At 38.2% G+C, this 21,040-nt stretch overlaps 1 protein-coding gene across 1 annotated transcript in view; it reads right to left on the bottom strand.

The window, feature by feature from the left end:
* C14H8orf34 (chromosome 14 C8orf34 homolog) overlaps positions 1 to 21,040 on the bottom strand; it is a 515,144-nt gene that overhangs the window by 147,759 nt on the left and 346,345 nt on the right. The window contains 1 exon segment of the mRNA XM_064267783.1: positions 6,501 to 6,636. Within this exon segment, the coding sequence (XP_064123853.1) occupies positions 6,501 to 6,636 (136 nt within the window).

Below are 21,040 nucleotides of genomic sequence, written 5' to 3'. Positions count from 1 at the left end.
ACAAATAAAATCACCAATTATAGACACACTATATCCTAAATCGAGGTCCCTGGATGGCACAAATGGTTTGCGCTTGGCTGGTAATCTAAAGGTTGGCTGTTTGAACTCACCAGTGGCACCATGGGAGAAAAGACCTGGCAATCTGCTTCCATAAAGATTACAGCCAAGAAAACCCTATGGGGCAATGCTACTGTATAATACATCAGGCCTCCATGAGTCAGAATTGACTCAATGGCACAAGAAAACAACAATATCCTATATAGGCAATGCTTTACACACTTAAAAATTGATGCTTTATAATGTCTTCCTTACCTTATGATCTGAAGAAAAGAAATGTTTTTGAGTAGAATCTTCATATACTAGAATCAATGGTCAGTTATCTATTAGCTACGCATTGTGCCACTTGTCAAGTGATGTCACCTCTTTGTTTAAATCACACAAACTACAGTGATGCTCACATCGGACTAAGTTCATTGAGAACTATGGAAACAAATTTATCGTAGGATAGTTTACCAGTTTGAAAACACAAGCTATCTTCCATCTCTAATCATGAGTGAAATATTTATGGGAAAAAACAAAAAACTACATTTTAAATTTTCTTATAACAAACCTTTTGACATTTTTGATATTTTAGTCACTTTGATGTGCATAAAACTTTACAGAACAATTTGATGTAGAGTAAATTTCTCTTTTCCAGATGTCTTCAGAAGTGAAAGTACCCCTTCAGGAGCAAGGGAAAATGAAGAAAACTAAAGACACAAGGGAAAGATTGGTCCAAAGGACTAACAGACCACAACTACCATGACTTCCACCAGACTGAGACCAGTACAAATAGATGGTACCTGGCCACCACCACTGACTGCTCTGACAGGGATCACAACAGACGGTTCCAGACAGAGCTGGAGAAAAATGCAGAACAAAACTCTAATTCAAAAAAAAGGACCAGACTTACTGGCCTGACAAAGACTGCAGAAATCCCGAGACTACGGCTTCCGGACGCCCTTTTAGCTCAGTAATGAAGTCAATCCTGAGGTTCACCCTTCAGCCAAATATTAGACAGACCCATAGAACAAAATGAGAATGAAGGGGCGCATCAGCCCAGGAGCAAGGACTAGAAGGTAGGAGGGGACAGGAAAGCTGGTAATAGGGAACCCAAGGTCGAGAAGGGAGAGTACTGGCATGTCATGGGGTTGTCAACCAATGTCATAAAACAATATATGTACTGTTTAATGAGAAACTAGTTTGTTCCGTAAACCTTCATCTAAAGTACAATTTTTAAAAAAGTGGAAGTACTTCTGGTCATGTAGATCTCAAATCCCTCAGTCATTTTCAATAGAATGTACCAGCTTCATTAACAGTCATATCTTCCAATCAGGTTGAATGAGGAAGGTTCTATAGCCTGGGATTGGATGTCCTTGGCTTGATAAGAACAATCATGTTCTGGGCATAATATCATGTGCTACTCACCTCCTGTCTCTGTGCTCCCACTAGCAGTTCACAATTGGAAAATATTTGAAAAAGAGATTGAGGAAAACAAAAATCTAAAGAGCAGACTTCACCTCTTAAATTAACTTGAACACTGATAGATTCTATGCAGAAGCTCGACATCACTTCAGTCTTGTGGACACTATACTAAGGTAATTATTTATCCTGGACTACAGTATTTATTTCTATATCATAACACGTTCATCAAGTTCACTGATTACACTTTTCCTCCCTAGTTCTAGGAGAAAACGAATTTCTTGATTAGTTTCTTAAAGCTCCTAGAAGAAAACAGCAACAACACCAAGAAACAAAAACATTGTCACCTCACCCTGGTCTATTCAACACAAAAATCCTAGAAGATAGTCTGTAGTTTTCTTCCCTAGCCAGTTAGAAGTCTATAGCAAGGAGAAAATTCTAGAAAGGAGGTTCTCTTTTCCTCAATACTTGAGCACTTTAACTGGGTTCCTCAAAAAGATAGAAAAAAAACGCAAAGCATTTTAAATTGCTCAAGTATTTCTACTATAATAATCCCAGTGAATGAAAGCAAGAGATGAGGAAACACCGTTCACTGGGAGCAGAGTATAGTGAGCACTGGGCTAGCTGCCTTCAGGTATATTACCCCATCTGACCTTCCCAGGGGCCTGTAGAGGTCACCTACACAATTACATTAACTCCACTTCACAATTCAGGGACCAGATTTTCTGAATATTTGCATAATTTTTCCCAAGATGACACACATCGTGATTTAGAGTGCTGACATTAGATACCTTCTATCAGACTTCAAAGCCATTGCTCTTTCCATTGGTATACTTTAACATGCATTATCTTAAACTTTCTTATGCATTAACACCACACAGTCTTCAATACGGTGAGATGTAGAATTAAATCCTGATTCCAGACCCAAAATCCAAGTTCAAGGCTTTTTCTATGAAGTCTGCATTATCCTCACACATGTCTCATCCATGCTGGGTTCTGGTGCCACAATGACAGCAATGGGAATGGCTGTCATATTCAAATGAAGTGGTGCTACTCTCTGTGTTGGTCTAGTCTGTAGCATATGATTTCTGACTATTCACTCTACCTGGCTGTTGGGGAATTGCCTGGTCACTCTAGGGCTACAGTCAGCCTGTCATCAACTCTGGCCTATAACCTGGACTATGAGACCTTGGGCTCCTGTCTGTCTCTTCTCGGCACTATAATCCTCTCAGTGGCCTAGTCGGGCTCAGTTTCAGCATTTCTACAAATCAGAACAAATAGACAAGTGCCTACAGGCTTCAGGTAGGTAATAGAAGTGAAGCTGGCCACAGAAACTGAATGGAACTCAGTTTCTACCCTGAGGGAGCACAACTGCTTGGTCTAAAGGTCTAGAAGGGGAAGCTGCTCCTGTGTAACCATTTGGGAATGTAGGCCCAGCAAATCAGCTGTTTCGGATTTTGAAAAGAAGATAGAAATCCCTATTTTGTGTGAAATTAGTAATGAATCCAACGGACACACAAAATACCTCGACATTATCCTGAGGCCCCCAGTTTGTTTATGACTTCTGCCTGAGATAACTGCTCAAGTCTGGTTTAAAAACTATAATTCCTATAGTCTTACATGCATTGCAGCTAGAAGAGAGGTGAGACACAGCTACATTAATTAGTGTTTGATTATGGAAACCTTTTATAACTAGTCAGTGGAGTACAAAATATATCCATGTAACTAGTACTGGAGACAATGCCCCAGGGGGCTCATATTTCTGCATATCTTATGAGCAGAGGCACTAACTGCCTTTGTTGCAGACAATCTGTTCAAGAATGTTTGTATTGCTCTTCAGAGCAAAGTTCAGGCATGCTTACTGCCCATTATAAAATATTCAGATCCCCTAAATTCAGAGTTCCTGCCCTATAATGTTACCCACTGTCTTATTTTTGTTGCTTAGTGAGAATCAGGGTTCAGGGAACTGGTAAAATAATAATACTCTGGCCACTGCTATTGTTGTGAGTAATCTATTCCTTGGTGTCTGACCCAGGAATCTCATACCTTCTGCTAGCATCCATAACACTGTCACAGGCTAGCATGCAAATAGGGTAAAATCTCAGATTCTTCATAGTTCTTGACTACTAGTATTAGGTTTTTCCTCCACTCTGAACTCTGGCTACAGCAACTGCTCTAAAATGGATAGCCTGCAATCTTCTTCCATACTGTTTGCCACACAGTCCTGAATCAATATGTCTTCAGCTTGCTTTGAAAGTGTAACACTACTTTGTTCTCCATCAAAACGATCTTGAACTTCCATCATTCCTAACACCTTTATCATTTTCTATTCCACTGTTTCTACTTTATTTCAGGCCTCCTTCTTTGCCTTCAGACAACAGACTGGTGCTTAGCAGACAAGATAATTCAACTGGCAGGCTGTCAAGATATGCTGACTGGGTTTGAATCTGTGTTTTACCTTGGGCAAGTTACTTAACCTACCTGTGCCTGAGTTTACTTATCTATAAAAAGAGGATTGTAATAGTAGTTGGAGTCCCTAAGTGGCACAAACAGTTAAGCACTTGATTATGAGCCTAAAATTTCGCTGTTCGAGAGCACCCAGAGGCACCTCAGAAGACAGGTCTGCTAATCCACTTCTGAAAGGTGACAGCCTTAAAAAAACACTATTGAGCAATTCTACTCTGCACGCATAGCGTTGTCATGAGTCGGAATCAACTGGATGGCAGGCAACTAACAATAACAACAACATAATAGTAATTGACTCCTGGAGTTTTTTTGAGAATTAAATTTTATACATTTAATGTACTTCAAATAGTTCTTGGCACAACGTGAGAAAACAATAAATGTAACTAATTATGATCCAGTTGAATATTTCTTGAATAAATACAGTTGAGAGCTCACCTTGAATGTAGATTGTCTGATTTACAAATTATCATTAAGCAGATGAATGACTGGTAGTTTAGGGCTATGTATGTTCTTGGCCCTTTCTCAATTAAGAATCTCAATATCTCAGTAGTAAAATCTGTTTTTTCATAGGTTTTCCCTTTGTGATAAAACCGACTTCTCATATTTCAATATTTTAAAAATGACATGAAAGACCAAGGACGAGGGTAATTTTAAATTTACAAGTGTACCATAAAATTTTATATATGTATAAACATATAAAAGTTTTATATATAAATGTAAATATATACAAGGTTTTATATATGTATATATACATCATATATTTATACATTTGAAAATGAAGAAGCCCTGGTAGCACATTGGTTAAGCACTCGGCGGCTAATTTAAAGGTCAGTGGTTTAAAACCACCAGTCATTCCTAGGAAGAAAAGACCTAGCCATCTGCTCCTGTAAAGATTACAGCCTAGGAAACCCTATGGAGCAGTTCTACTCTGTCTGATAGGGTGGTTATGAGTCAGAATCAAAACAATGGTACATAACAACAACTATAAAGTTAAAAGAAAAAAAAGCCAAACAACTCTTCTACAGATGACCTTGTATACTCAGTGTACCTACATAAACCAAAAACTAAAACCAAACCCAGTGCCCTCAAGTTGATTCCGACTCATAGTGACCCTATGACCTAATGACCTACATATACCAAAAACCAAACCCAGTGCCATGGAGTCGACTCTGACTCATAGCGACCCTATAGGACAGAGTATAACTGCCCCATAGAGTTTCTAAGGAGCGCCTGGCAGATTTGAACTGCCATCCCTTTAGTTAGCAGCCGTAGCACTTAACCACTACACCACCAGGGTTTCCATGACCTACATACCCAGTGCAAAAAAAAACCCAGTGCCGTCAAGTCGATTCCGACTCCTAGTGACCCTATAGGACAGAGTAGAGCTGCCCCACAGAGTTTTCAAGGAGCGCCTAGCATATTCGAACTGCCAACCGTTTGGTTAGCAGCTGTAGCACTTAACCACTGTGCCACCAGGGTTTTCCCTGATATCATCCCATAAATATCAGAAGTTATCTTCACAGCCATGATCAAAAAATCAGCTCACACAGATGTTACTTGTCTGAAGCAATGTTTCCATTGGTGTTACCACTGTGATACAGCATTTCTCTTAATGGCCTCAAATTGCCTTGAATTTCTAAGAAGGATACTTCCTATTTTTCTAACCTAGTGAATTAATTAGTGAATATAAAAAAAAAATTTTATTTTTATAGTGATAATTTAAAAAAAATAAATAAAGTTCCAAAGGGGTAAGGCAAAAGAGAAAAAGCTACATAAAGTGATTTTATATTCTTGCATTTCTTCCCCACCCCTATTTCCAAGCAGCTAATCCTCTCAAACAATACAATGGAACAGCTAGACATAAGGGAAAGAAGATAGAACTGGCCAGCCAGTATATTGTTCTTGCTAATCTGCACCATTTACACAAGGGTTAGAAAGCTTGTTTTATCATTTAAACAGGCTTAAAAGCCTCTTTGCAAATGAGATTTAATTCCTACAGAAGAATGAATTCTAGCTATTTGGCTAGTTTCTGCTGGGCCAGCACTGGGGCTTGGCGGTAACTCTGAAGCTACTTCCTTGGCCGTATACAGTATATGCAAAGATTGCTGCCAGCTGCCAAAACTGGAAAAGCATCGAGCTGATTAAACTCTTTCCAGGAGGGAAACAGGATGAGGGGCAGGCTAAGAGGCCAATAATATCAGATCTTAAACTGTACCTGGGCAAACTCTTCCTTGACACAGGTGTTTAAAAAGAAACTTTGAACTTTTAGAGCCCCTTGAATCTTCCTTTGAAAGGGAACAGAAGGGCAGACAGCTAATGAAATTCAGAGACAGAAAGGCTTAGAATAGTCTCAAGCTGTGAAGTGAAGACAATCGAAACTCTTTGATTCATTGTTGGACTGAATGCCATCGGGCACAAGGACAAAGCGCACAGCTAACTCCCTCGCTTATGTTAGCGCAAAAGATAACTGGAAGGAAAAGCTCTTCTTCAGAAAGATAACCAGCTTTGCATACAAATCTTAGATCTTAACAATCAAGATTACTCGACAGATTCTATACATGCTATTGTTTTACCTGGCACACCTTGAGCAGATGTTCAGTGTGACCTTGGCCTGAGGTTCAGCAGGGTAGGGAGTACGACCTTGGTTAAATTTGCTCCCAGAAGGCACCAGAGTAGTTACTCCCTCCATTCGTAAGTCATCAAGATCCTCTGTAACAACATCAACAGTTACAAAGAAACAAATTAACTCTAGTAAAATTAAGAAAAAAAAGTCTACATTTGTAGGTATCTCCCAGAAGTTTGTTAAGCAAACCGTTATTTTATATTATCTTCCTTGCAAAATTCTCACCTCACGTAGCAATTATATTTCAAATCATTTCTAGATGTACTTGAAGACAAGTTATATGAGATTTCCAAAAGACGACATGGTGAGAGACTGAATCTACAAAAGAAAAATGGGCAGACCATATACGACCAGGTCTTCAGTCCAGTTCGAAGCCCTGCTGAGTATTTGCATTTCCACCCTATATATGCTGAATCAGAATACGATCCCCAGGTGTTCTTACGTATAATAAATTTTAAGAACCACTGGTCTACTAGTGGTTCTCAGAATTGGTCCCTAACCAACCAGCAGCATTAGCATCACCTGGGAACTTGTTAGAAATGCAAATTCTCAGCAGGGGTTTGAATCTGAATGAACCTGTTCCAAGCCCTGTATATGACAAGAGAACTTCAATCATACCTCAACTCTGATAAATTGGAGGTTATCAAGCAAGATATGCTATTATTAATTTAAGCTTGCTTTTGCTAGTGGCACAGTGCTTGAGAGGCTGGCTGCTAACAAAAAGGTCAGCAGATCGAATCCCCCAACTGCTCCTTGGAAATCCTATGGGGCAGTTCTACTCTGTCCTACAGGGTTGCTATGAGTCAGAACCAACTCAAGGGCAATGGGTTTAGTTTTGCTTTTTAGAATACAATCCTCTTCCTGAGGTAATATCAGCTCACATGGCAGAACAAGTGCATTTAGCCAAAAACCTGAGAGTAAATACATATATACAGGTATAGTTTTTAAAAATATATGTGACTTTGGGATGCTTTGGAGACAAGGGATTTCTTAACTCTGCTGTAACCTCAAACAAAATTGGACACGATATATAAGACACTTTTAGATGTACTCTTATTTCATAAAGAAGTAGTGCTTATAAAAGTCAAGGCGTATGAAAAATGAATTAATATACAAACTAAAGGAAATGTTCTAGTAGATTACTATGCCAAACAAGCACCCTTAACCAAAGTTGTGATTCTAACTAAACCCGCAAGGATAAATCCCTGGAGGGATTCTTAGAGACCATTATAAAATACCAACATTTAGCCCGATTCTGAAAAAATACAGTTCTAACCTTCACTCATATCATCTCTGGTACTACCAACAAGGCTGTTTGGTGGCAAAAGATGATTTCAAATAAATATTAGCTGAATTTCACCGTGAAATGACTCATCATGATACAGATAAACTGGTTACTATCTTAAACCAACATGCCGGGAATAATTTAAAAAGATAGTTAAGGTCATTTTCAAGTTATATATCACTTGTCTGTCAACAGCATAATTCTGGAAAAACTGTAAAGGTGGGATATGGCCAGGAACCAAAGCTTCAAGGGCCCTTCAAACACTTACAGATGGATTTCATACAATTTCCATCCTCCATGGCATTTGACTACATTTAATTACGTCTATTATTTTCAGGATGCGTAGAAGCATTCCCTTGGCAAAAAGCTATAGCCCTTATAGTCAATAAAATCCTGGGTGATTTTGTATTTCCAATCTTGGGAGTACAAACTTTAATATCAAGTGACCACGGCACATACTTCATGAAAATCATTATTAAAAAATCTCTGTAAGACATTACCCCTTACTCAGAAACTACATTGTTATTACTATCCATGGAAAGATTGAAAGGATGAATGGCATTTTTAAAAGAGCATCTTGGCAGCCGTAATAGGGTATGGTCCACATTGTTTACCTCCCTATGAACTGGTAATTAGAAGGCCCTTGTGTTTAGAGATTTTACATCTGATATAAGACTCTGCTCTGCTGCACACAGACATGGCAAAATATTGCAAGGGACTCATATACTATGCCCAGTCCTTACACAAACATGTTATGGTTGCCTTGCTAAACAGCCTCTTCATCATATCAAACCAGGGGACATCATCTACTGGAAAATTCATCAGAGAAAAATTGCTCTTGAATCTCACTGGAAGGAATCTTATCAAGTACTATTAACAGCAAATACAGAAATAAAACTCTAGGGAGTAAATCTTTGGGTTCTCATTTTACAACTAAAGAAGCAATTCAGAATTGGTAAAATTGGAAGCCTACTCCAACGGGGACCTTAAACAGAAGATTCTCAGACACCCTCTAAAAGTAGCTGATCTTTGAATTACACAACTGACTCAAGACCTTCAGAACAAGCAGATGATCTTAAATAGTGGACAGCTTTCATCCAAGATGTCAGACCATGACCACTGTCTAATTTCTATTTTGTTTTTCATTTGCTTGCTTACAATCATTCTTCTCATTTTCTGTAGACCTCTGGTTGTTATCCACCCATAATGACCTTTTTTCCTCTTTTATTCTCGCCTTATTATAATTGTTAGGTCAGAACATAATTGTGTTAAGACCAATCTCAGGTAATTCTGAGCAGCAGTCCTCAAGCTTAGTGGCTTCTGGATATACCATTTAACATCAGATGCTCAAGATAAAAACCTTTGAGAAATTCCAGTCTCATCACAGGAGATCATAGGAAATTACAGTTTGTGGTGTTTCTACTTGCACCTACAACCCTCTGCACAAGTGGCCTTAAACAAATCAACCTGTGGCTTTTCTAGTGTTCCCTTCTCACAAAAAAATGAAAATAATTATTACAATATACTAAATCAGACCCTAAAAACAAATCCAAACCCACTGCCATCAAGTCAATTCCAACTCATAGCGACCCTATTAGACAAGGTTGAACTGCCCCATAGGGTTTCTAAGGATTTGTGTTTCCAAGGAGCACCTGGTGGTTGAACTGCCAACCTTTTGGTTAGCAGCTGCAGACCCTAGGTGATTCTAAATTTTATTTCAACAACCTTCATATACGGTGGGTAACTTAGAAGAGACTAAAAGAATCTCTTACATACAAATACATATAAATACAAAGCTAATGTAAGACCTTCAAAAGACGCATTGCATTGGGCAAATCGGCTGCAAAGGACCTCTTCAAAGTGTTGAAGAGCAAGGATGTCACCCTGAAGACTAAGGTGCGCCTGACCCAAGCCACGGTATTTTCAATCATATCATGTGCATGTGAAAGCTGGACAATGAATAAGGAAGACTGAAGAAGAGTTGACGCCTTTGAATTGTGGTGCTGGCGAAGAATATTGAATATACCATGGACTGCCAAAAGAACAAAGAAATCTGTCTTGGAAGAAGTGCAGCCAGAACGCTCCTTAGAGGCAAGGATGGCGAGATTGCGTCTTCCCTACTTTGGACATGTTGTCAGGAGGGATCAGTCCCTGGAGAAGGACATCATGCTTGGTAGAGTACAGGGTCAGCGGAAAAGAGGAAGACCCTCAACGAGGTGGATTGACACAGTGGCTGCAACAATGAGCTCAAGCATAGTAACGATTTTAAGGATGGCGCAGGACCGGGCAGTGTTTCATTCTGTTGTGCATAGGGTCGTTATGAGTCGGAACCGACTTGACAGCACCTAACAACAACAACAACAATGTAAAGCCTTAACTCCAACCTCAGGTCATGAACAATTCATTTTTTCAAGGACTTCCATTTGTTCCTAACAGATATTACTTCCTTTGCAGCAAGGATGCCTGTTCGTGTTTTCCTCAGTCTAATGCTTCATGCATTTTAGGAATAATATTAAAAAATTTATTTTACACAGAAACCTTAATTCTATAAATCATGAAGGATAGAAATTACAAATTGGATTTGAGCTTTAAAAGGAGGCCACTCTTAATTATTCAGGCACTCTACCTGGAGGCATTACTGATTCATTGTGTATGTGAGCAATCAGAGCAGTGTTTCCAATGATAGGAATCATACAAATAAAAAGGACTTTAAGAAATGTATCAATACCTCTAATAGAAACTATTAAAGATACCACCTCTGCCCTAGAGAGAGTACAGATTGGTTCCAACTCATTGGTATGAGTAGCGATGGATGATTGCATTGCTCTGGATTTTTTGTTGGTTAGTCATGGTGGCATCTGTGTCAATCCTAATACTTTTAACTGTACTTAGAACGATGAAATAAGCAAGGTAAAAAGGCTATATACCACCTTTAGGAAAAGATTCTTGGCTCTCTAAAATTGATCCTCATGACACAGAAGATTTTTTCTTTTGGACTGGGTCAGGCAGTTGAGGTTCCTGGTTCTGAAGCATTTTACATTAAGTCTTAACTGTTGTTGCTTTTGATATAGTAGTCATGATGCTGATTCACTGAATTCTCTCCATAGTTTTAAATGCTTCTGGGTAGCCACTCCCTTGTCAGATGTTTTGTTGATGCAACAACAAAAACATTAAGATCTCACCATACAATTGACTCTGGAGCCAACTGAACAATCACAAACTCGGGAAGATCCAAGTATTATATGACAATAAAACACTGACCCACAACCTCTGCTGCAAACATCCAGGGAAGCAAAACCACAACTCTGCAGCAACCAGTCGAAAACATTCAAGACTTGGTCAATGACTCGCAGCTTCCCTATTTTTGTCCCAACTCCCAACTCAGAACCAACCAGAGAAAATCAAATATGTTCCCCAAACTAATTACATAAGATGACCCACTTTTAATTAGCTTTCTTACAGCTTTCCCATGCCAACAATTTCCAAACAGAATATACTTGATTTTAATCACTATAAAGCTTTCCCACTCCCCACCTACTTTTGAGCCTCTGCCAAACACAGATGGTGATTCTCATTCTACATCAAACTCTGAATAAGTAGCCCCTACTTGTTCTCATGGAGCCCTGGTGGTGCATTGGATAAGAGCTCAGCTGCTAACCAAAAGGTTGGCAGTTTGACAGTTCAAATCCACCAGCTACTCCTGGAAACCCTATGGGGCAGTTCTACTCTGTCCTATAGGAGCCCTGGTGGCACAGTGGTTAAAGCGCTTGGCTGCTAACTGAAACGTCAGTGGTTTGAACCCATCAGCTGCTTTGTGGGAGAAGGATGTGGCAGGCTGCTTCCATAAGGATTTACAGCCTTGGAAATCCTATGGGCGGTAGTTCTATACTGTTCTATAGGGTTGCTATGAGTCAGAATTGACTCTACGATGATGGGTTTTTGTTTTTGTTTTTTTTAACTTGTTCTCATTTGGGTGGTCTTCATTATTTCCACAATGGCAACCTTCAAATATCTAAAGATCTGTCATATGGAAAAGAAATTAGATTTCCCTTTGAGGATCCAGAGAAGAAATGGATATAAGAAGAGGCAAGTATATTTTTAGGCTCATATAAAAATTTTCAAATATTTGTAATTGCTCAAAGGCATAATATGCACTGCTGTGTAGAGGATGTGGGCACCCCATCCCTGGAAGTGTTTAAAGCAGAGGCTGAAAATATTTATGAAGGATGATATAGAATTTTGCAGAGGCATTGTACTAAATGATCTCTAGGGTTTAATACAATTCTTAGCATTTCTCATAACATTATAATTCTATGATGGATTTAGGGTACAGCTGACACCATTAAAAAGAGAGGAAATTGAATGTTTAAAAGAAGATTGTTGGTTTAAAGGAAATAACACTCTTTAAGGGACCAGACTGCTATGAATTAGACTTAAAAGTTGTTTCCTTGGCTTTACTTTTGGAACTACAAAGCACAGCACACTGATTTATTAATGAGGTAAGTACTGACTTATTCTTCATATTGACATGAAGAAATTATGTGGTTCATTCTGGTCTTGGGAATCTAGACATATTGGCCACCACTTACCTTTGAGGACATGTTCAAAGGCCAAAATCCTCAACTATCTACTTGCTTCTGCACCATTTGTTTGCTAATGAGATACAGAAGAGGAGTATGGAACTTTGTGACAATTATCTAAGCATTTGTAGATTGCTTGATATATGTACGTACAGAAGGTAATAAAATGTGAGTTTTCTGACTGCATTTTGATGAACAATAAAAACTCCTTGCCAGAAATCTCCTTTCACATGTGCAAATCTCAGGAATGTTGTTAGCAAGGCTTTTTGAAGATTCCCTAGCCACCCTCCTCTCCATCTTGGTATTACCCTCTTTTTTTTTACAATTCAGGATAACCATCACAGTGTGAGAGGAAAAAGAGAATCCTAGAGTAAGAAGTCTCCTGGAATCCATTTGTTAGTTCACTGGAGACTTCAGGGAGCTGCAAGCTGAAACTGCATCAGCCAACTTCCATGGCTTCAGAAGTATTGGATGCAACTGCAGGGATGGTAGTAAAATTGGCTCCTGCAGCCTTAGGAGAAGCCTTGCCCTGTTAATATGATCAGCTGCTAACTGAAAGGTTGGAGTTCGATTCCTCCCAGAGGTACCTCCCAGGAAAAGCCTGGAGATCTATTTCCAAAAACCCAGCCACTGAAAACCCTATGGGTCACAGTTTTATTCTGACACACATAGGGATGCCATGCGTTGGAGTTGACTCAATAGCAACCAGTTTATCCTGAGAAGCATTCAATCTTTCATTCTTTTCTTGTCTTTTCTTTTTTTTTTTTTTTTACTAATAGTCATTCTTTCAAGAAAGGTAAATGAGTTCTTAATAACTACCAAGTACTTACCAACATTCTAAAGGGTGAAACAACTATAAAGAATTTTGCATCCTGTTTAATCATGGGGTCACTATAGGGTCACTATGAGTCGGAATTGACTCGATGGCAGTGGGTTTTTTTTGGTTGGTTTAATCATGGGAAGATACTAATAATCTATGTTCAGTTTACAAACGGCAAAAATAAAATACAAATCTGGGTCTCATTAGCTCTATTTCCTTCACAACTTCATTAAAAGGAGCAGGGGTCTACAATTAAGATCAAGAGACAAAAATGACAAATACCTAAACTCAGTAAATTTTGAAAAGTTGTATAAATTGAAAAAAAGAGAAACAAATTAAAGAATCTGAGTAAGAGCCTATTGAAGGAATTTTCAATATTGGGTAAGTCATGGGAGGAAATGTCAAGAACATTTTTTAAATATAAAAAATTCAGAATCTTTGAACATCAATGAGATTAGAGTCTGTTTGTCTGCCTGCCGGCTTTCCTTCTTTCATTCCTTCTTTCCATGATTCCTTTCTACCTTCCTCCCCTTTATTGACTTTTCCCCTAAATAATATGGTCTCTAAGATATTCCCAATATTATCCAGCCCATTTCTGTAAATAGAGTAGATATATCATTTTTGTTTCAAGTAGATGCAAATTCAGTATACCAAAGAGAGGTTTACACCAGCTAGAAATTACTCTGAAGCCATCAGGAACAGTTTTTTCCACCAAAGAATCTTATAAGTCTTAAGTATGAGTAGTAAGGTAGGATTGCATAAAAATCACCTGGTGAAAATCTTTAAAATATACTCCCCCCATTTTGATACTTTAAAATCAAATAGCTAGCAAATGGGAGAAGTATGTTAAGACAGCAGATGACAACAATTTAATGTGATCAGTCCTATCTGAGAAAAACAAAACAAATATGCACGTTTTAAATGTTATGGGAAACAAATGAGAAAACAACTAATTGAGGTTTAAGAGAAAGAAAGAAAGACAGAAGGAAGGAAGGAAGGAGGGAAAGGGGGAGAAAGGGAGGAAGCAAAAGACAGGAAGGAAGGAAGAAAAACAATATAAAATGGTGCCAGATATTGTCAATTGGCAGTTGGCACTATTCTCTTCTACGCCTCTTGTATTGCAAAGGCTGGAAAGCTGAGAACAACATTACTATGCTCTTTTGCCCTCTGGATCCCCACATAGAATTTAGGTTTTGTCAATGAACTGCAGTCATTAGAAGATATGGTAGTTCAAACAGAGGTAGAAGTTATAATTTTTTCTCCAGGAGTAGCCCAAGTTAGGTGGCCTTCAGTAGATAGAAGAATTTTTTTCTTCTTTTTTCTCTACAGCAATCTTCCCATGTCCACTACAGTGGATTTATGACAACTGAAGCACTTTCCTAATGCCTGGGTGACAGTAAAGGAGCTCTGGTGGTGCAGTGGTTAAGCACTCCGCTGTTAACCCAAAGGTCAATGGTTTGAACTAACCAGCCACTCTGTGGAAAAAAGATGTGGCAGAGAGCTTCCATAAAGATTTATAGCCTTGGAAACCCTATGGGGCAGTTCTACTCTGTCCTATAGGGTTGTTATGAATTGGAATTGACTCGATGGCAACAGGTTTGGTTTTTTAGTTTTGGTTGACAGTAGCCAATTCCTCACTCTCTGTACCACAGCTGCAGTAAAAATGTGAAAGCTGGTGGTGTCTCCATTGACTGAATCCTTCAGCTTAAGCACCTAATTCCCTGAATTAAACCCCTTTCTATTTGCTTAGAACAGTCTCTGTTTTCTCACTGAAACTTGACCAATAAAGGAATTATTAGGAAGTTGAATAAATAAGGTGACTGGTGAGTAAAAGTAAACAAGCCAGACTAGGTAATGAGGGCCTTTTCTGGGGAATGGAAGAGCATGAAAAAAGCACAGAGATGTGTCACATTTTCAGCAATGTTTTACAACTAATACGACTGTAACCTAGGATAAAGAATATAATACTGGAAAAGAGTTTGGCCTCAGGCCATGAAGGAAGAAAATGATCAAATTGTGTGATAAAAAGATAACTGTAGGTGTATTTATTACAGGCCAATTCATTGAATAAATATTTTTCTAAATTTACAAATGTTAATTCTAGTATGTTTTTATACAGTCAATGAAAATGAATAATATAATCTATAAAATATGGCTCATTGAAATAAATAAATTCAATTAATATATTCAAATAATATGCTTACAAATATATTACTCATAACTATAAGTACATATCTCATTAATATATTCTTATTTGAGAATATAAAATATTTTAACTAAATATCAAGAATACAGTTAATATAGTCAACATATTTAATATACCCTAGAACTATGCTGTCCAATACTCTGGACACACATCGCTATTGAGCACTTAAAATGTGGCTAGTTCAAATTGAGATATGCTGGAAGAGTAAAAGGCACAAAGGATCTAGAAAATTTTGTATGAATGGAAGCGTGCAAAAGGTTTCATTTATAATTTTTATGCTGATAGCATGTTGAATTAATAATGTCTTAGATATACTGGGTGAAAATTTTATTATTAAAATTAATTTTGCCGATTTATTTTTCCTTTTTTTAATGTCACTACTGAAAAATTTAAAATTACATATGTTGCTCCAGCTTTGACTCAGGTTGTATTTTTATTGGGCAATGCTTCTAGAACATATATTTCATAAATATATTAATATAAAGTGTATTCATCAATAAACTATCATATGTCCCATATGTCCATAGCTTTAGACTAAATGAACAGTCTTTAAATTGCTGCAAATAAGACTACATCGATTTAACGTATCAAGAAGAAAATTCATTAAAATAATATATTTATATTCATTGACCCTATTCCAAGAATATTTACTCACTTTTTTTTTTTTTTTTTAATCCTCCTGTTATCCTCCTGTTGGAGCACTGATGGCGCAGTGGTTAAGAGTTTGGCTGCTAACCTAAAGATCAGCAGTTTGAATCCACCAGCCATTCCTTGGAAACCCTGTAGGGCAGTTCTACTCTGTCCTATAGGGTTGCTTTGAGTTGGAACCAACTCACTGGCAATGAGCTTGGTTTGGTTTGGTTTGTCCTCCTATTTTTTTTTTTTTTCTCTATAGACCTTATCATTACCTTACTTTACATATATAGTATACATAAACACACATATTTAAACAAACACACATACACATATACAGACAAAACCATATACACATACACACACACACACAAAAGTTGCTATCAAATGGATCCCAACTCACAGCAGCCTTATAGGACAGACTAGAACTGCCCCATAGGGTTTCCAAGGAATAGCTGGTGGATTCAAACTGTTGACCTTTTGGTTAGCAACGTTCTTAACAACTGCACCACCAGGGCTCCAATATAATTATATATTTTTTAAAAATCCGTTTCTTTTCTGAGATTTTCAGATAGGAACTTTGTCTTTCTCATTTACTATTGCAATGTCAGTGTTTCAGAAGTGAGTCTAATACATAGTAGACATCCGTTGGTATCTGTTGGATATAAGAAGACAGTTGTAAATTTGATAAATTTGGTTAATTGATTATTTGATAAATTGATCTTTATGTGGAATTAGATTTTAGAAAATTGGGTTTTGAAGGAATGACTTTGGTGTACTTACCTACAGCCATTTAAAAAAAAAATTTTTTTTTTTTTTTTTTTGGGAAAGCAAAAAACTAGAAATAGGGAGATGTGGTGGGAAGAAAGCTCTGTCAGTAGCTCGTGCACAAGGTTTCGAGGGCCTGGGGTAAAAGAGGAATAATAAGAAGAGAAAGGAAAGCTAATTTCAGAGGATGATTCAACAGGACTTTGTGAACAACTGAGTGTGAAATCCGAGCAGGTTTCTCTACATTACCATATTTAGGGAATGCGGGAGGCAGGCCCAAGATGGTAGAGTAGTCAAACACTTCCTGTGGTCACTCTTACAACAAAGACTCGAAAAAACAAGTGAATTGATTATATATAACAATGTAGGAGCCCTGAACATCAAAAGCAAAGTTGAGGATTTGGATTGAGTGACGGGGGAGGGAGAGATGGTTCAGAAGCAGCGAGGAATTGCCAGACCTGACCCAGTGGGAACCGGCACCCTCAGGTCAGATTGGCTGTGCACAGTGAGGCAAGCAGTGGCACTTGGGACATGTTTTCCACATCAGGAGAGACCAAGCAGGGAAGAGTCTACTCATGCCTCTAGAACAAGTGAAAAGCAGTGCTCAATTGGCAAAAGATAAATACGTGTGTCTAACCCACCACACAGATCAAAAAACACCCCTTTGGGAAAAACACCTCTCACAATTACCCGACCCCTGCCTGCTCTGCACCGCATCCCAAGAAGGCTTCAGAGATTGCTGCATTCCCTGGACTGGAAGTAGGACTTGTCATGCACCCTGAGCCATTCTCCTGGCCTTGGAGAGGCAACAAATTAACAAGCAGGAAAAAATAATCTGCCAGCTCCCTTAAGCTGGGAACTCGAGGCAGGCACAGCTCCTTTGCCTAGGCACAGGCTTAAGGGGGTCCATGGACTTTGAATGCCTTTCAACCCTGCATAAGCCTGTATGGGCCCATTTCAACAGCATAGGCCCTCATCAGCACAGTACAACAGGGTATATACCTGAAGCCTAACTTCAACTGTATCAGCTATATGCTGGACAGGTAGGTTTGTGACATTTGACAGCACTCTGCCTATTAAGCAGGGTCCTCACTTACCCACATCAGGGGCCTAAGGACTGGTGGTTCCACCCATGCCACCTAGCTACCATAACAGGGGTCCAAGAATAAATGATACTTCCCACTCCTTACAGCCAACAGCATTGGGTACCCATAGTCTGGCTGCAAAACCCACCCACCTATGCACTCTAAAGAACAGGGACATTCTTTCTTTCCAGACACTCAGGGGCTGCTATCAGCCCCCTGCCTTGCTCAGCATGTGAGCTCCCTCTGCAGTCAGATACCTGTATCTACACCAATCATCCCTGCCCATTTAGGACTGTAGGTTAGAGCCCGCACCACATACTTGGTGACCAACAACCTGGACACCTAGGCTGAACCTATACAAGAAAATTAAATGGATTCCTGGGCTTACATGCCCAGTAACAGATCTAACCATCCGGTGACAGGATGTTAGAGCTTCAAAGGTCCCAGTAATCTACCTAGCCCACAGGAGCAGCCTATTTGGGCATATTAGAACAAAACAAAACAAAACAAGAAGCTAGAACACAGTAAGCAAACATAAAATAAATATAATAACTTATTGATGGCTTGGAGACAACAGTCAACATCAAATCACATAAAGAGACAGACCATGATGGCTTCAGCAAGCTCCCAAAACAATCATGAAATCCTCCAGATAAAGATAACTTCCTGGAATTACCAGAGGTAGAATACAAAAGATTAATATACTGAACTCTTCAAGAGATCAGGCAAAACACAGAACAAGCCAAGGAACACACAGACAAAACAATAGAGGAACGTAAGAAGATAATAGATTATAGAAGAGTATAATGACAAATTTAACAAGCTGCAAGAATCCATAGAGACAGCAAACAGAAATCCAGAAGATTGACAATAAAATATCAGAATTACACAATTCAATAGAAAGTCACAGGAGGAGAACTGAGGCAATGGAAGTCAGAATTAGTGAGACTGAAGATAAAGCACTTGACATCAACTTATTTGAGGAAAAATCAGATAAAAGAATTTAAAAAAATGAAGAAACTCTAAGAATTAAGTGGGACTCTCAAAAGGAATAACCTACGAGTGATTGGAGTACCAGAACCGGGGTGGGGGGGGCGGTGGATAACAGAAAATACAGAGAGAAATGTGGAAGATTTGTTGGCAGAAAACTTCCCTGATATTGTGAAAGATGAGACGATATCTACCCAAGATGCTCATCAAGCCCCACACAAGGAAGATACCAAAAGAAGGCCACCAAGGCATATTATAATCAAACTTGCCAAAATCAAAGACAAAGAGAGAACTTTAAGAGTGGCTAGGGATAAACAAAAAGTCATCTACAAAGGAGAGTAGATAAGACTAAGCTCAGACTACTCAGCAGACACCATGCAGGATGACATACACAAAGTCTTGAAGGAAAAAAACTGTCAGCCAAGAAGTATATACCCAGCAAAACCAAACCAAATTACAAGAAATACTAAAGGGAGTCCTCTGGTTAGAAAATCAATAACATCAGATAACAACCCAGGACTAGAACACAAGACAGAGCAACCAGATATCAACCCAGACAGGGAAGTCACAAAAATAAATCAGAGCTAAAATACTGAAGATACAGGAACAGAGACATCATTATGTAAAAGATGACAACATTAGAACAAAAAAGAGGGACTAAAAAGTGTACTTATAGATCTTTCATATGGAGAGGAAGTTAAGGTGATATAAAGAAATATAACATTGGTTTAAACTTAGAAAAATGGGGGTAAATAGTAAGGTAACCACAAAGGAAACTAACCATCTTACACATCAAAATAAAAAACATTTAGGGAATGCAGGAAGAGATAACACCCTTGGCTTGGCACAAGCCAAGATGGAGCTATTGTCAAGGCATCCATCTGGAGGTCTGTAGACACTTGGAGGGACAAGTCTGGATCCAGGGAAGCAGGAGGCTGACAAAACTTGACGCAATTTATCAGCCCAGCCATTAAAATCAAGCAGTGATATTTCTTTCTATGTCTAACTTTCTTTATAAGTGAATTGTGTGCATTATCTGAACATTATATTAGGAAACTTACCAAGAAGAGAGCACTACATTTATTCCTTTGCACAAAAGAAAGCCCAAAGCAATCATTTATTTTTGAAAATGATTTTCATAGCCTGTGAAATCGTGATGCCTCCTCTGAGTCACAGGAACACTACTGAGAAAAATGAACTAATTTACAACTAAAGAAAAGACACGTGAGCACTCTATCTTTATACAATGGCAAATAACCAAGAATTAATCAAGTCAAGAACTATTTTGATTTAATTTAAGGAAATAACAGCTGCCTAGATGAAATCATCCCAGGACTTTCATTTCATTCAAGTGCAATCCATGAAATAATTTACAGCTGCTTGAACTAGACAATGTGGAAGATGAGTGAATTTTCACATCTGTTTTTAGGAACATTATAACAAAAATTAAAAGCTTTCCAAACACAAGTCCCTTCACAGGGACTCAGTGATGGGTTCCACAAGAATTATATAGGCAGCTTTTTCCTGCATTGCAATTGGTTTGTTGATTTACGTCAATAAAATTGATTTGGTCAGATGTTTTACGCAGATGTTATATATTCTGAGTAAATTATTAAAAATGAAACAAATGTTAAGAAAACATATCAGAAATTAGACATGTTTAAATATAGCATTTATGGATACTTTTTTTGTTATGCAAGACAGTTATATTTCCTGAAAAAAGGAAAGATAGAACAGAGAGCAATACATAATTCACTTTGCTGGAACAAAGCATGTGGAGAGCTTGCTTCTATTGGTTTCCTACTTTCACAGTCATGCTTCAAATGAGTTCATAAAATAAAAACAAAGTTGTAGATGTCAGAAACTATAGGTCTTAATATTCTAGAATAACTTTAGTTTAAAAAATGTTACAATTACATTAAAAAAAAAGTCTCGTGGAATTTCAATATCGTGTTGATGTTTTCCTTTGTAATAACACAAAAGAAAACAGGCTACAGAATATTTACTTTCTTTGGCGACATAAGGCCAATAAACAAAGAAAGTGATTAGCCCAGTAAGGTAGGGAAGATATTTACTTAGGTTTAAACTTACCCATATTCTATGTCTTCTATTGTTAATTGAAT

This window comes from Loxodonta africana, chromosome 14 (genome assembly GCF_030014295.1).
Source record: "Loxodonta africana isolate mLoxAfr1 chromosome 14, mLoxAfr1.hap2, whole genome shotgun sequence".
In the NCBI taxonomy this organism is placed as follows: domain Eukaryota; kingdom Metazoa; phylum Chordata; class Mammalia; order Proboscidea; family Elephantidae; genus Loxodonta; species Loxodonta africana.
Note: the sequence above shows the minus strand (reverse complement) of the source record. Positions and strands in the feature narration are given on the sequence as shown.